This window comes from Numenius arquata, chromosome 10 (genome assembly GCF_964106895.1).
Source record: "Numenius arquata chromosome 10, bNumArq3.hap1.1, whole genome shotgun sequence".
Classification (NCBI taxonomy): Eukaryota; Metazoa; Chordata; class Aves; order Charadriiformes; family Scolopacidae; genus Numenius; species Numenius arquata.
The window spans coordinates 30084318-30100499 of record NC_133585.1 but is presented as its reverse complement, the minus strand read 5'-3'; the positions used below and the strand labels follow the sequence as shown (position 1 = coordinate 30100499).

At 46.7% G+C, this 16182-nt stretch overlaps 1 protein-coding gene across 1 annotated transcript; it reads right to left on the bottom strand.

Annotated features, from left to right (window-relative positions):
- Positions 1-5690: 5690 nt before the first annotated feature.
- Positions 5691-9969, bottom strand: LOC141469460 (uncharacterized). The gene is made up of 6 exons (XM_074154981.1): positions 9844-9969; positions 8897-8956; positions 8092-8223; positions 6855-7001; positions 5980-6040; positions 5691-5794 (listed from the first exon to the last, which is right to left on the bottom strand). Exons 1-6 carry the CDS (start codon positions 9967-9969, stop codon positions 5691-5693), a joined length of 630 nt encoding a protein of 209 aa, XP_074011082.1.
- Between the last annotated feature and the right edge of the window lie 6213 nt (positions 9970-16182).

The window sequence follows — 16182 nt, the reverse complement described above, 5'->3', positions numbered from 1 at the left end:
GAACACCAGCCGTAATCCTAAATCAGTCTCATGGTTACTGGGGGGAGGGGGGAAGGAAGGGCTTAACAATATTTGCATGTACTGTTTCAGTACAGCAACTAATATTGATTTTTTAAAAATGTCATGAGTGTATTTAAAAACATGTAGTGGGCAGAAGTCAAAAGATGAAACATGAAACATAAACCAAAGTAATTTTTTTTTTTTTTTTAAATTAAGACAAGATACGAATGTAATGTCAATTAAAGAGAACAGACGTGTTTCTGGGAGTACTGAAGCTGTAACTACAAAAAAAAAAAAAAAAACAAAAAACACCCAACCAAACCACATCACTGCAACAGCTCAGAAAGTGCAAGTGAAGCTATGGAGTTTATGGCGTGTTTCGGTTAGCTTGACCTGACGAGGTGGAGGACACAGCAGTTGCTATCTTTACAGAAAAGCTCTTAGGGAAGGCTGGGAAATGCTGTTTGCTCTGTTGGGCTTTTCCTCCTCAAGTTAGAGTTGAGTACAAGGACTTTTTCCTGTACTTATACACTGTTAGTGCTGGAGAACCACAGGATCATAGAAAACCTCAAGAAAGGACCCATAAGGACTAAGAAATCACGCAGACTGACTCCAAAAAGTGCATTTTTTTTCTGCTGATTTAAAAAAAAAAAAAAAAGAAAAGAAAGCCTTTCTCCTTTCAGCTGCAGGCTAATACCCCTTTCTGTTTTCAGAACATAGCCATATTTTGATTGATTGCTACTGCTCCTGGCCTTTCCCAGCTCTCTCTGGTTTTTTCCAAGCAGCCGGCTGCAGGTTTGCAGGTAGCGCAGGTTGCTGGGTGAGGAGCAAGCAGCCAGCCAAGGGAGGCTGATGGAAGGAACCGCTGTACCCAGAGCCAGTGAGACCGAGCAGAGGCTTTGGGGAGAAACTCTAGATTTATCAAGCCAGCTAATTCTTCTGCTATAAACTGCTACCGTAGTGTAGCTTATAGAGCTTCTTTAATGAGCAAGACCTATGTATTCCTGGAGTCATTCCCCACACAAAATATTTTAGGGCAGTTCGTCTCCCTATAGTGTAATTTGACTTAAATTTTTAAGTACTTCATGCTAGAACAGGCAGGGCTATGGAGGACGCAGAGCTGTGATTTATTTATTTTTATTTTTTTTTTAATCCCCTGCTTTCTCACTGCCTTTTGCCAGCAAAGGGGAAAGAGATTTGTGCCCAGGAAAGCTGGGTGCTTTCCACTGCCCTGACCCTGAGGAGGAACTGCACCAACTGGATATATAGAGCTGGAACTTGCAAACCACCTTCGGGGCGAGGGGCGGTGAGGCTAAACCCACGCCTTGGTCTCAAACAGTGTCCAGCGCCCCCCCCGCGTCAGTCTGAAACCATTCGTATTATTCAACGAGGCCCAGAAAAAACACAAAACGTTCCTGTCAGTGACCACAATGTTTAAAAAAAAAAACCCAACAAAACACCCCAAACAAGCTAGTTGTCAAAAACATACCCGAAATGTCTCTCACTGCAATGAAGACACCCCCCCCCCCCCACCTCCGCTGCCTCCTCATCCCCTCCTCCCCCAGCACCTTCTAGCTACGGCTTCAGCAAATACTTTGCCCTTAGTTGAACGTTAACCCATGGAACCAGCTTCCCTGATCAGCCATCTGATTACGCCCTGTGATTAGGTCTGGCCACTGCTAATGGGGAGGCTGGCAGCTTTCACTTTTATAGCCCGGGGGATTTTGTGCGCCCCGTGCCATGCGTCAGGGAATGCGGTAAGGTTTGGCTAAGCTCCTCGAGGTAGAAAAATGGGTTTAGACGTAAATGCCTCGTCTTTGACTTAAAATAAAAAAAAAATGCTAACACGAGGTGAGCACGAAGCACTTGGTGTCCGTGTAATTTTGCAATGTGGGGGGGTCTGTAACCCATGGCAAAAGCGAGGTGCTGATGTCCTGCCCACGGGCTGCTCAGGTTAGGTTGGCAATTTCTAATACACCCAACAAAAGAGCTGGATCTCCTCAAGGAGGTCTGAGATGCATTTGCATCTATCATTCCTCTCCATAATGCCAAGTTGTTCCCATTTCTTAGCGGTGAAGCACAAGGTGTGTGTGATTAAGGTGCAGCACCCATGTGTGCAAGGTGTTTTGGTGCAGAACAAGCTCTGGGCTTGGGTGGAACCTGGAATTTCTATTTTTTTTTTCCTGGATTTGATAGAATTATTCTGCAGGACCGGTGCTAAGGTGTACCTGCCGCTACACCCGCCCTGTGGTGTGTAACTGTACCTCCCTCCAGCAGCCACAGGCCTTTGTCCACCCCAAAAGGGGAAATCTGGGCAGGAACAGGGAAGTTGGTGCAGTACCTGGGATCTTGCCAATAAGGAAAAGTCTGTGGGGAATAAACAACAAGGCCATTTCTACTGGAGGTGCTATGGATGTGTGTCTGCATAATAAATAAAAATACCCATCTCGCTGCCATCAGCGAAAGCTGGGGGTGACGCAAACCACGGGATGTCCCTGGAGATATGGGCAGGCTCTGGGAAGGCACCGTAACGAGCATGTGGAACGGGCTACTAAATATAGCACTTGCAAGCTGCAATCAGGAATATATTTTCTGCAATGCCAACCAATTAGAGGGAGTGACATTAAATTGGTATTCAGTTTCCATATTGCAGCTGTTTCTTTTCTAGAAACTCTGCCTTTGTAGAAAGAACTGGTGAAAATGTGTGTCTGTAAGTGATCTTAGGTGCTGGTATTGCGATGGCGATGCTGCCATTGCACCACTGGAAGGACTGTAAAAAGAAATATGGCCATCAAGGGCTTTATAGCTGCTGCTGAATCGATTTAGAAGCAGCACAGAGCATACTTCTCTTTTACCCACTCATATGTCAATATTGCTGTTACGGCTATTTCACAGCCAAAGGCTGTGACACTGGCAGAGGTCTGCTTGTCACTAAATGCCACCGATTGACCACTTTCAAAGCATGGCCGGGAGGAACGGGATGGGTATTTGGCTTGTGCCTCAGAGCTGTGCCAGGAGGACCCTGCCCTGCAGGACAGCCCTGGATTTCACACCCTCATCTCAGGAGTTAATCACCCTGAGCCGATGAAACAGGGCTGTGCTCGAACGAGGACTAGTGATGTGTATTCTCTGCACACTTGCAATGAAAGCTAATTGCTCTGTTCAAGCAGCAGTCAGATGCTGTTGAATTATACTCTGTATGTACCATCTCCTATGCAACGACTGTTTACAGAGTAGTATTTCTGGATGGGACCATAATGTCCACCCAGAAACGATGCAGTGGCTGAGCAGTGCATTTTAGCAACCAACTACTTATAGCAAGTTTCTCCTTTCGAAGGCAAAATCTGTTATGGACTAAAGGAGACTCAAAGCTACACTGCTTTTAACTATTAGCAATCATAATAACCTCTCAGGGAATCTTACTTTTAATGTACAAGAGCAGCAGTTTATGTTAATCAAGGAGAAAACCCCCAGCTTTTCATTGCAGACTGTTTGGAGTTATGCCAGAAGCATCTGAGGATGGGGAAAATAGTCACGCTGGGTGCTTTGATGCTTGCTGACAGGCACTATACCAGAGGAAAAGGCGTAGCATCACTTCTTGAATTACAATGTTTGAATTACTTTAATATAGAATATTAAATTTTAATATATTAATAAATTAAATTCTAATATATATTATGATACTACTATAATTCAAGCATTGATACCTTCAAATGGACATCTGCAATCACAGCTGTGTTTTGCTTGGCGCAGGCAAACACATGAAGGTGTTCAGAGCCAAAGCCAGAAAGAATTTGGCTACTGTGGCGCGTAGTCAAACTACCAGTTGCCAGAATAGGACCCGCAGCCCCGAGTCAAGCTGCTGGGCTGAGCACGGAGGGATGGGGGCAGTTCCCGGGCCGCAGAGGAAGCGATATGTGACCAGCGAAGGGCTGCGGAGGGAGGCCGGTGGTTAGAGCTGCTCTCTTGGTCCAAGTACCTTTATAATCCCAGCCTTTACTGATCTTAATGGTAAAGTCAGCAACAGAGACATTTAGTAAGCACCTTGCATACAAAATGATGCCAGAGTCCACTAGGACTTCCTCAATACGTGGCTTAGGGTATTTTTCTGTTAGAGATTACAACAAAAGGTATAAAACATCTTCAAATATAAACTTCAAAATTTGAAGATGTTCAGTCCTAGGAAGCCTACAAATAATTTGATAGAGACTAACTGTCCATCTCTGCACCTCGGCAGCCCCGACAGACTATGAAGTTGGACAATAGTTGCTAATTTGCATATGCTAGGATTAATTCCATACCGTAATGCTAATTTTTGATGAAGTAGCTGTGGCATTTTAAGTGCATGTGTGATAGGCACAGACTCGGAGGACTGCCGGACATCTTGTCTGTACAGTGTTTTTATTGGGTGAAGTTCTTTATTTAGCTGTCCGAGTCCCTTTACTAGTGTTATGAAAAAGACTTAAGTCTCTAGAAAACCAGAGAGAACAATTTAATTCTCTCTCCCTTTGGGCACGGTAAAGGCATTTTATATGCTGCAATAAGATAAATCATTCCTGGAGTTACATGCCTCGTGGTGGGGCATGACTTATCCTACCCCTCACAGCACTTTCTCAAGATGGGAACTTCTTTTCCAAGCCCTGTTCAAACGAACGCGCTGTGTTCATCTACATCCTGGGGTTAGTAATCTACCACTTCATGCTCGAGGCCTGCAGGCAAGATAATCACTCCACAGATACCTCTAAGCCTACCTGAAAGTGAATCATGAAACACATAACGGGAATTTTATGTACCTCAGGAGTTGATAAAAGTTGACTGGAAGCTCTAGTCCTTGGTCAAGAGGATCAAGAGATCCTCCAACAGAGGACCTTGGTCTACATCTGTAATAAATTTTAGCAGAATGGGTCCCCAAATAAGCATTTTTTAAAACTTTCAGTCTCCGAAGTTGAAATAGAAAAACTTGAACTGAATTTAGAGCATCTAAGTTACTCTGTAAGAGGAGCTACTGCAACTCCAGTTCCTACACGCTCCAGCATTACATGTCAGCACTAAAACTAATTGCACGTACACATGTACACCCCAGAGAACACACATTTTACAGAGGTACCTGACCGGCATTGGCAAGGCTTCGTATCATAAACTTCACTTGCCCCCATCCCTCCCAAGAGGAAGAGGGACAGCACTCTGAATGAAGTAATGAAGTCAATGAAGTTGGTCTCTCATTATCCTACACTCATTATCATATCATCCAGATAATTCAATGGGTGAGGGGAAGAAATTGAGATAGCAGTTGGTGGGGGAAATACTCCACAACCAGTTTATTTTAAAAATGAATTGTATTTAATATTTGAATGCCTAAGGCTAGCACTGCTAGACAAATTGCATGATGAATTCCAGTGGAATAAAACATGATTTAAGTACAAAAGATGGAGGAAAAAAAATGCTCACGCTTTCCAGAGGTAATGAGGTATTTTAACTATACAAAGTCCGAATGTCCAAAAACATCTGCAGATCTTCCCCTTTGCACTGTCATATTTCCTGGTTGTTGGGCATTCAGTAGTTCTCTATTTCTGTGTGTGCTTTTCAAAAGGCCAAGGAAAAGTGCTTAACCATCTTTAGAGATGAAGAACTCCTTACATCTGCCTTGCCACATTTTTAGCCTAGTAGCTTTAAAATGTTCGACCACTTTTTCAAGCCATTCTGATATATGGCGGAGGTTTGGATGCATCTTCCTCTGCATCTAAGTCCTGGGCTGGAAACCGATCTGGGAAGTTAAAAATTCTGTCCCCAGGACCTGTGGAGGGAAGGAAAGGGGAAACCATTAAACCTGGTGTAGACACCTGCACAAAATCCTGAGTTCCTTTTGGCTCGGACTATTTCGGTTATCGGGATTTTGGCCTGGGATGTAAAGCTTATTCAGGATGTTCCTTCCACGTCCCTGTTGAATATCCAAATACACGGAGGGAAGGAGTTACTCACTTTGTACAGCGCAGACCATTTCCACAGCCTGATTTTGGTCCTCGCTAGGTTGCAACCATTCCTACGAACGAAACAATGTCATCAAAACAGTCATCTGTGAGTTTGTTCAAGAAGATATACATGAACTCATTTAAAAAGTCTGTGTAGTCCATTCCTCATAACAAGTTTTAGTTTGAAATTTTAAAGCATAACACACTTGGTATCTTTAGTCAAGAGCAGCTGCCTTGTAACCTGTATCCATTAATTCCTTACCAAACGAGATGGTTGGATGTACATGTTTAATACAGCATCAGAATTACTCTAGTAGAGAAGTAGCTGGTATTTACTGAGCTCACGCAGCAGAGACACACAGCATATGCCCCATCAGTTGAGGTAGAGTACTCATAAACTAGCAGTAAAATGTGGTGTATCGTCCCCCCCCACATTTCACATGAGGTACAGGGGATATTTTTATTACTGAATTTGTAGTTCTAGGGATAAGGCACCTTGGTGTATAAGTACCTGTAAATCTTTGAAATGCTGTACCAGGAGCAATCGTTGATTTAAAGGTGAGAAAAGAAGGAGCAGGTTTTGAGGAGAGCAGGAATTCACAGGAAATGGGACCACAGTGGCTTGAGCACTAATGGTTTGGAAAACGGAGAGAACTTATACTAGGTCTTACACAAGACTGTAAATAGAAGGAAGGTAGTAAAAGGAAAAACAAAAAAAAGTATAAAACCCTTCTAACAGCCACTTAATTTCTTAGAATTAGACCTGGATGACTGAGGTAGAGCTCAGGTTAGGTTTATAGGAGAAAAACACATCTTCTCCCCAGTTTCTCCCCCTCCTACCCCCACTCAGTACAAAAAAATGGGTGCCCTGGGCTCCTCACTCACCATCCCAGTTTCGCTATCATAGCACGAGCAGCGTGGAAGACTCCGGCATCCCAAGTAAGCCATCACCAGCACAACAAAAGCACTGCAGATGGATGCAGCTAGCATGGCTATGTTAGCACCCTTGACTACTTTATTAAGTACGAACCTCTGCAAGCAGAAAAATGATAAGTTAAAGCTCTATTCAAAATGTGAAGCTCCCCACCAAAAAATATTCTAATAACTGCAAGCATGTTGTGATTGCATCGTAGGAGATTGATTCAGAGTCAGTGCTATTTAAGACTTTTCTTCCTACGCTCTGAAGAACAAGCCAGGTGTGAACCTCAAATGGGAAATGAGCAAGGAATAAAATAAGGCTTCTCGTTAAATGTAAGACGCTATACAACAGTGTCAGGTTTGGGAATAGATTTAACGATGAGGAGAAACCCAAGGAAAGGCTGCTCCTCTTCACACTGAATGAGAGAAATGTCTTCTTGCTATGCCGCACCTTAGCAGCCTGACATTTTGATTTGTCCTGCAATAAACTAATGAACACCTTCATCTACCTGGAACGTCTTCATCCCGCCAGGCAGCCATCGTTTGTACCGAGTTTGAGGTACAAAAGGGCTAATTCATTCCTTCTTTTCAGCTTTACCGTGGGGGATACGCTTGAAAAACACCCTGGTTTAACCAGCCGACCTGTAACTGCTGTAACTTTTCCACCTGAGGCACGTGCTGGAAAGGATTCCAGCCTGGCAATTGCTGTCTCAAACCAGGCCAGGGATACAGCCAGCACCTACCCCTCCTTCGTGAGCAGCACCACAATTTTTCCCTGGCACAACCCAAACCCTTTTGCTCTCAGCAGCAGCAGTTAACCCAGCTCTAGTACGTTTGGGCACGTACCTAGTGTGCTCACCTCCAAGGACCAGCTGCTTCTCAGCCAAGGATCCAGGCGAGCTGGGCGTTAGGTCCCATAGCCACCGACACTAGCCACGCTGCAGCAGCAGCCGTGAACGGCAGGAGCTAGCTATAAAATGTCCGAATAGCCCTGCATAGGTTTTGTGGTTTTCAGTACCTACTTTGGCACTTAACTGTTGGCTTAACTCAAATTTTTTTTAAGACTTGCTGTCCCGCTGCAGGCACCGCTTCAAACTAATGTCGGCAGCCTGGAAGTCTGGTTCTATTTCCAAGTCATGCCTAGTAATATTTGCAGCTTAAGACAGTCATTTTCCCCAGTAATAAGCGTGGGATCGATACTTACTGTATGGATCACATGGATGGGAGCAGAACTCAGCTCCTCCTCTTCACCATAGTTCAGAGTAAGGGAACTATAAACTATTACGATGAGGATGGCAACACAAGAGATTATGGACGCAACTATCAGCACATTCACCTAGTCAGAGAAATTAAAAGGACAAAAAGAAGGGGAGCAAGAATTAAAGCTATCCTCTGACAAATTAATATAACTAGTACAGACAAAATGTACTAAGACGTACTGTAGGTACTAGTCTTTGACCACCTGTAGCACTAAAAAGTACCCGGTAGCAACAGTCACTTGGAAGCCAAACACAGTGCAGTAAAGGTTTCCACGATACCGCATTTCTGAGCTACGACTGAGTGCCAAATCTTAACCATCGGCGCTAGTTGGACCCAAAGACTTTGTTCTTAGAGATCTCTTACTTATAAACACTATCGCCTCTTGGAGTTTACGTGGCTCAAGAGATCCGCCTAGGAAATGCAAGTCAATTAACTTGTTTCCTATTTTAGCATACGCAATTCTTAACAACAGGAGGGAACAACAAAAGAAATGCATTCAAAAGCAAGCATTTTTACAGATTTTTGCTTAGAGCCAGCGCTTGTCTGCTGCAGCAGAAAGCGAGGTAACGCTGCATCTTCCTTTTGCTGAGGAAGGTAGCAGCTTTTATGAAGATAACTCAAGGAAATAAGCTTTCAGTCCTGCAGAGGGACCAGCCAGCTCATTCCCTATCAAAACTGCTTTTGATTGCCCCGACAATATTTTGCCCCCACCCCATACACACACAATTCCCCCCCACCCCAAGGCTTACAAGAACTGGATTCTTCCTCTGAGAGGAAAACAAAGCCAGGACGCCTGGGACTCCCATCACCTGCAGAGCACAAAAGGAGTTGGTAACTGGGAGACAAGTATCGGATTCGGAAGATAAACCACTACAGAACAGATGAAAAGTCCTTGTTTTCAAGGCTTGGATCAGAGTAACTTAGGTCCAAATGGAAAGAGAATTGCTGATTTCCACTGTTTTCCTCTGCAGCATCTCCTGGGGGCAGGACACTGTGTGAAACGTCTTGCCCACTCGCTCCCCCACAGCCTCTGACTGGCTTTACAGCTCTGGCCAAATAATAGAACTGATTAAATAAGTCCAATTTAAGTGCCAAAAATGCGCACTGCTCTCCCAAGTCCTTATACATCTCGTAGATGGAATAAAGCCATTAGTGCAAGGAGCTGGGCAGCCTCTGGACAGAAGAGAAGGGTTCAGTATGGTCCCTGCAGTGTGGGTCACCGGGGGACATCAGGGTACTGAACGCCAGGGAGCGAGGATGCCCACTGCCCGCTCCTTGTCGCAGTACAGAGAATTCGTGGCACTGTGCTGTGGGACACAGCTCATCACCCAGATGTTCATCTACCTGACACGAGGACAAAGTGTTCCCCTCCTAATCTTCAGTGGTCTTCTGCAAAAAAAAAAAATCTGTCAATTGCTTCTATGCCCCATTTTCTACATTATCCAGTAGAAATATACTTTATTTAGCTCCTTCAGAGGGAAGCCTGCTTGCACTCTCCTGCCTATACCATGAGAAGGAAACTTTTATTATCTAGGTTCAAAGCAGGAAACCAGGGAAGAGCTGGCAAGAAGTCCTGGCCTCCTTCCCACGCCCAAGCTGAGCACTAGTAGGTAGCAGTAGGGAAAAAAAAAAAACCAAACCAAACCAAAACCAACAAACCAAAAAACAAAGTGTAGAAAATATAGTGCAACTTTACCATCCCAGCCCAAACTGGAGCTCTGGTTTTGCCCAGCTGAGACTCCATTCTGAAAACGCCGTCTATGAACCCGCTGACAACGCAGACCGTGCTGAAGGCTATCTGGAACAGACCCAGCACCACCATGTTCCTCTGGTTAAAGATGAAGTATCGATAGCGATCCATCCTGCTTTGATTCACACATCAATCCCGAAAGGTGGAGACTGGAAAGCGGTGCCGTGGCCTTCCGGCGAAGAGGAGAACAGCTTTTCCTAGGCAGGAGAAAGAAGGAACGGGAGCATCAGCACCCAGCGAGCACCGCTCCACACCTTCACCGGGAGTACAGAGTTCATCTCTTTCTGATCGGCGGCAGTGAAAGGAAAGCAAGCAAAGGCGAGGGGTCTTTTTGAGAATTCCCTCTGAAGCTTCTGCCTAGAGATGTGTGATCTTCAGACCCGACCCCACCGATAACCTTTTTCCTTCGGGGTTTCTGCCGCCCAGGAAGGGTTTGCTTGGGCTGCGTCGCTTGGAGAAGACGAGGAACCCCGTGCCTCGTTCGGTGGCGGCTGTGACACCCTCCTGGGCAGGATGCTGCCGGCAGAGCGGCGGGACCGCCCGTCCGGGGCTGCTCCTGCCTCCGGTACCCCAGACCCGGCTCTCCCCCTCCCTGCCTCCGGCCACCGAACGCTGGCCGGCCCGGCGGCCGCTACAACCGGCCGGGCCCGACGTTCCCGGAGGCACCGAGGAGACCGGCCCGGCACAAACCGTCCCCCCGCCCGCCCCCGGCGCCGTTCCCCCACATCTCCAGCCCGGGCTGTGGCTGGAGCCCCCCGACGGCTGCTGCTCCCGGGCAGGGTCCCGGCGGCTCTCACCGGCGCTGCTGGGCGGCGGCGGCTCCGGGCGGAGCAGAGCCCGGCGGCGGCGCAGGTACCGGGAAAGCTCCGGCTCCGCCTCCCGGGGCGGCGGAGGGAGGGAAAAAGTTCCGAGTCGGTGCGAAAAGAAAACGAAGGGGTTGGGAAAGGCTCCGCCGTGCCGGCTGCTCCGCCCGTCCCGGAACCCCCCGGTTCCTCTCGGGTCCCCCCCCCCGGCGCTCCGGCAGGTCCCAGATGCCCTCTCTGCCTCGGAAGGAGAACACAAGAGCCCACCCGAGCTCCCCCAGCCAACCCCGGCCCTAACAAGCGCTGCGCTAAAGCGTGCCTACCCCTTAACGCGGTTTTAAGGCGTCAGTTCATGGGCTAGGCATCATGTATTTAAATAAACGCACAGCACCTCCGCGGTGTGAGAACAGGGCTGTACCACCGGTCTAGAACTGGAACACCACCAGTCTAGAACTGGAACACCACCAGGCTGGGTGAAGCCAGCCCACTGCAGCATCCACGACCCGCGCATCATCTTCCACACTGCTCGATTTGGAGATAAGACAAATATATAGCAAGCACGCATCCTTTCCGCTTTAGGGCTATGGAGGTTCAATGGGCAATACCGAGGCCAAACCAGTCCCTTCTCCACTCTTGTGGCGAGGGAACAGGCGAGGGAACACGCACCTACACCCAGCAGACAGGCACAAGAGGCCGGGAGTTATCACAGCTGTCGCAGACATTGCAGAGAAGTGGAGGGCAGGGCAGGCACCAAAGTGCTGATGGACACCAGGTGCCCACCAAAGCCACTCCATCGCTCCCCCACCACAGCTGGACAGGGGGGAGAGAATACAACAAAAGGCTCATGGGTGGAGATAAGGATGGGGAGACCACTGGGCAATTACCGTCACAGGCAACACAGACTGGACTTGGGGAAAATTAATTAATTACCAATCCAATCAGAGGAGGATAATGAGAAATAAAACACAAATCTTAAAACACCCTCCCCCAACCTCTCACTTTTTCCCCAGACTCAACTTCACTCCTGATTTCTCTACCTCCTCCCCACCACTGCACAAGGGGATGGGGGAATGGGGGTTGTGGTTGGTTCATCACACATCTTCTCTGCCCCTCCTTCTTCCTCAGGGGAGGACTCCTCACACTCTTCCCCTTCTCCAGCATAGGGTCCCACCCACAGGAGAGAGTCCTCCATGAACTTCTCCAACACAAGTCCTTCCCACGGGCTGCAGTTCTTCATGAACTGCCCCACTGTGGGTCCCTTCCATAGGGTGCAGTCCTACAGAGAGGAACTACTCCAGTGGGGGTCCCTTGCAGGGTCACAAGTCCTGCCAGCAAACCTGCTCCAATGTGGGGTCCTGTCTCCACAAGGTCACAGGTCCCGCCAACAGCCTGCCCCAGCATGGGCTTCCAACGGGGTCACAGCCTTCATCAGGCATCCACCTGCTCCAGCATGGGGTCCTCCCCAGGCTGCAGGTGGCTATCTCCTCCACAGAAACCTCCATGGGCCGCAGAGGGACAACGTGCCTCACCATTGTCTTCACCACAGGCTGCAGGCAAATCTCTGCTCTGCTCACCGATAGGCTTGGCCTTGGCCAACGGCGGGTCCGTCTTGGAGCCGGCTGGCATTGGTTCTATGAGACACGGGGGAAGCTTCTAGCAGCTTCTCACAGAAGCCACCCCTGCAGCCCCTCCGCTGCCAAAACCTTGCCATGCGAACCCAGTACAGCTGAGGAAGGCAGGGCATGCACTGAAGCGCTACCCCTTTCCTCACCACTCACCCGGCAGGACGAGTACAGCAAATCAGGAGATAGAGCAGTAGGTGACCTGCCTGGGAGGCACCTCTGCTGCTTGCTGCCATGCCTTCCTCCTGCCTCAGTCAGCAACGCCAAGAGAAAAATATATCACTGCACGTTCACATGTTTTAAAATACAACTGTTAAAGACACTATGGCACACACAGGCAGGATGTTCTTCCATACCACAACACAGCTACAGCCCATGTTATGTGCACTGAGGAGAAGTGAGTAACAAAAGCGGCAGAGGTGGCAGAAGAAACAACCCCAAGGCAGTCCGTGTCAGGAGTGTTCTGCTCTTCCTTCACTAGCACTATAACGTGGCCTAGAAGTGTGTTATCTGTGCACCTGTGCATCACCAGTGACCGTGGCTGCAAAGCAGCCACACAGTAGACAAGCAAGGGGGGGAGGTCAGAGGATGCCCAAAACCATGACACACAAATAACAAGGCGAGACGATAGTTCTGTTGAATATTTTAATATCTGCATTGCCTTCATAGCGCAATTAAAGCAATCTTTAAAATTCACTTATTACAAATGTTTGTCAAGTCTATTTTTCCCCAGAAGCATTTTTTCTTACTTCCTTGCACATACACCCAAACACACTATAAAAACCTCATTCATAACATCAAAGGAAGGGCAATCATCATTCATGTAAACATCTTTCTTAGAGTTATCCATTTTTTAAAAGTCATGAATAAACCTACAGATGTTCAGTAAGGCTCATAGTTCGAGTACAAATGTCATAAAATACCTATCAAGTACTGTATACAAGTTAAGTACTCCGGGGTTAACTGTTAACACACGTGTAAGCTTACCCCAAGGATTATTCTTTAGCACTTAAGTTCCTCAGAACAGAGACACCCAGTAATTATGGGCTAAAGAGTAGTAAAATAGCAGAAGGCCCAGCAGAAACTGTTAGGTAATACACAATTTTAGTCTGGATCTTAGCTCAAGAGTTAAACTCCGTACAGTTACAGTAGGAAAGGTTTTCTAGGAGGAAATCTGAGGAAAGGAAGGATGGGTCCGTTTGTACAATCTCACGGAGGGACAAGCTGAGAGGTATGTCCTGAAGATGTGACTGGCCTTGCTATTGCAATTATTTATGACAGCTGTGTGTAGTGCTGCATAAATACTTTCCCAAATAGCAGAAATGACCATTTGTATTTGTAACGATAATTTGTTGCATCTCCCTTTAAAAAAAAAAACCAAAAAGATCTACTTATCGGTTATCAATTACACTTGCATCTTACAAAAAATCATCCTTTTAAATTTGGTTTAGATCTTACTGGAACACATTTTGTTCTTTGTGTTTTTTTTTTTTTAAATATTCATTCTACCATGAAAATATTTCATACAAACATCATTTTACATACAAATATGTTAAAACTTGTGAAGAGGGTCTTTCCACACTCATGATTTTATGGCTTGAACATTTAATTGCTTAGAGTTTTTGTTTATATATATTTCTCCTGGAAAAAAAAAAAAAAAAGAAGTAGTTACAGTAAAACTGGTAAAGAAAGAGGGCAGGAGCTTCAATTGCCTGAAGACAGAAGAGCGCCAAGAGGAGGGTCCATTCAACAGATAGTGACCTTAGTGTTCAAAACCTTTGATCTGGGGCAAGTAAACATGCACTCAATCTTGCACCTTTTTTTTTTTTTTTTAAAAAAAAAAAAAATCCCTTATAAGACTGCTTAGAAATGCTTTGTCCAAAAATATAGTTCTCACGTTTCCAGTATACAAAGCAAAAGGAACAAGTTCTCCCCAGGGTGCAGGTGAGCATGAAGCCCACCTACACCCACAGGAAGAGCTGCTCCCACGCCTGCCTTCCTCCCCCAAACGCTCTCAGCATCCCACAGCGTGGCGGAGGTGAGGAAGAGGCGTCTAATGCAGCACCCCAGCATATAAGGAGACACTTCAACAACATTGTTTTGAAAGCAATTGGGTTTTTTGTTTTTGTTTTTTTTAAGTGCTTCGAGGTGAATTCCTCAGGCACCCACAGCTCCAGCAATTCTGCTGTGCCAGAGGAAACCAAAGCAGCAGATAACCGGCTCTGTACAACTCGTTACCTCATCACAACAGCAGCGTTTTCTAAAAAGACTAGCAAATTGAGTGAAAGGATAGAAAACACAGAGGTCTCTGCGACAGAGGAGACACCGTACACCTCCTGGTGCAACCAAAGTGGTGAGCACCGGTTTCGACTGAAGGACGAGGGCAGCCAACTGGGAAGGAAACAGAAAAGTGGCAATTCCCACCGCTTTCGTTTCTCGTACCAGATGGGATACGCTGGCTGCTCTGCTCCTCCAGTGCCTGGCAGAGGGTGAGAAATCCCCGATGGTGCTCTCGCTTCCACGCCAGCAACGTGCTACAACAGCCCCGGGAAAGAAAGCACAGCCACTGCCAACTGTATGCAACACCCAAAGAAAGCTCCGCACCCGAAAAGGCTGAACTCGGGAGAAGGCTGCCTCACCGCTCCCCAAACGCGCAGCCTCCCAAAGGTCTCGAAACCTGTACGAGTCATCCAGGAGCTGCATCTGGGCAAAAGCAACTGCACAGAAAGTCAAAAAAAGCTATCACAGCTCTCACCCTCATCGCTGAAGAGCCATATCCAGGTATTCCCTTTGACTTTTTCAACAGTGAAGGCTTAACGTGCATTTGTGCAGGCTAAGGTTTCTTTTGCTACCACAAAAAATCAAACAAACAAACAAACAAAAAAACCCACAAAAAGGAAAAAAGCATTTTCAGATTTGTGAAGGAAATTCAGGTATTTTAGCAGATCCCCAAAAGTAAAATGATAGCACGAGACTCAACTTGAGACCACCCTTTTCCCCTCTTATCCAGAGGAGTGACCCAGCAGCAGGTAGCCCTCAGCTGTAACATCTCATGCTCTCTTGTCTCCAAGATTAACCACCTCTGCAGAAAACTAAGCTTCTGTATTCTTGGTGACAAAACACAGTGCTGCTGTAGCAGGAAGATCCTTTTAAGATTTTTTTTTTCTTTTTTTTTTTAAAAAGAGACAATCAGCAGCCTCTAATACAGGCTGAAATAGGCTCTTTCTCATAAAGGAGCTCAGGTAACAACCCTCCCATCACAGAGGAACCATGTGCAGCACTGTAGACAAAAGGCAGACACAGGGAACCGATCTGTACCTGAAAAAAAGCAGCAATTCCAGGTTCTCTTATGCCATTCTTTAGTCACAATGGGTATTCCGAGAGCCAGCTGCGCACCCAGGCCCAGCTGACAGGCATCAGCTCTTCTTCCAGTTTCTGTGCCGACAGGACAGGTCTTTGGCCAGACTCTGGGAAGTGGAGCTTCTTTACTTACTGCATAGTCACCAACAGTCAGCTGCATCCAATAGGCTCAAATGGATTGCTTTGCACAACGACTGCTTCCTCTGCTCCAAATCAAAACCGTGTTTTGGTGTGGGTCTTGTGTTACTGCTGCTAAATAGGTTTGCTAAGCTGGTCTCGCTATCGAGTGAGCCCCAGAAGCTGAGCTGCAATACGTTGACCGAGTTAAGGCATCATTTGGAGTTCTGTAACTAACCTGTGTTTGAATCTGTGGTTGCCAACGCATACCTCTCAAAAACCTCTGAAGGACACACACTGAGCCCGGAGCCCTTTCATTACCCAGTGGTAAAATCCATCCCAACCATCTCCACTCTAACGGATCATAAAGAAAAAGAAAACAA

Bases quoted from the DNA above. Each gene is read 5' to 3' on its own strand.
- LOC141469460 (XM_074154981.1), bottom strand. From the start codon at position 9,969: ATGGTGGTGCTGGGTCTGTTCCAGATAGCCTTCAGCACGGTCTGCGTT. The intron at 7,002-8,091 runs GTAAGTATCGAT...TTCTGCTTGCAG, and splicing joins CCATCCATGTGATCCATACA to AGGTTCGTACTTAATAAAGT. The intron at 6,041-6,854 runs GTGAGTGAGGAG...TTTCGTTCGTAG, and splicing joins ATGATAGCGAAACTGGGATG to GAATGGTTGCAACCTAGCGA.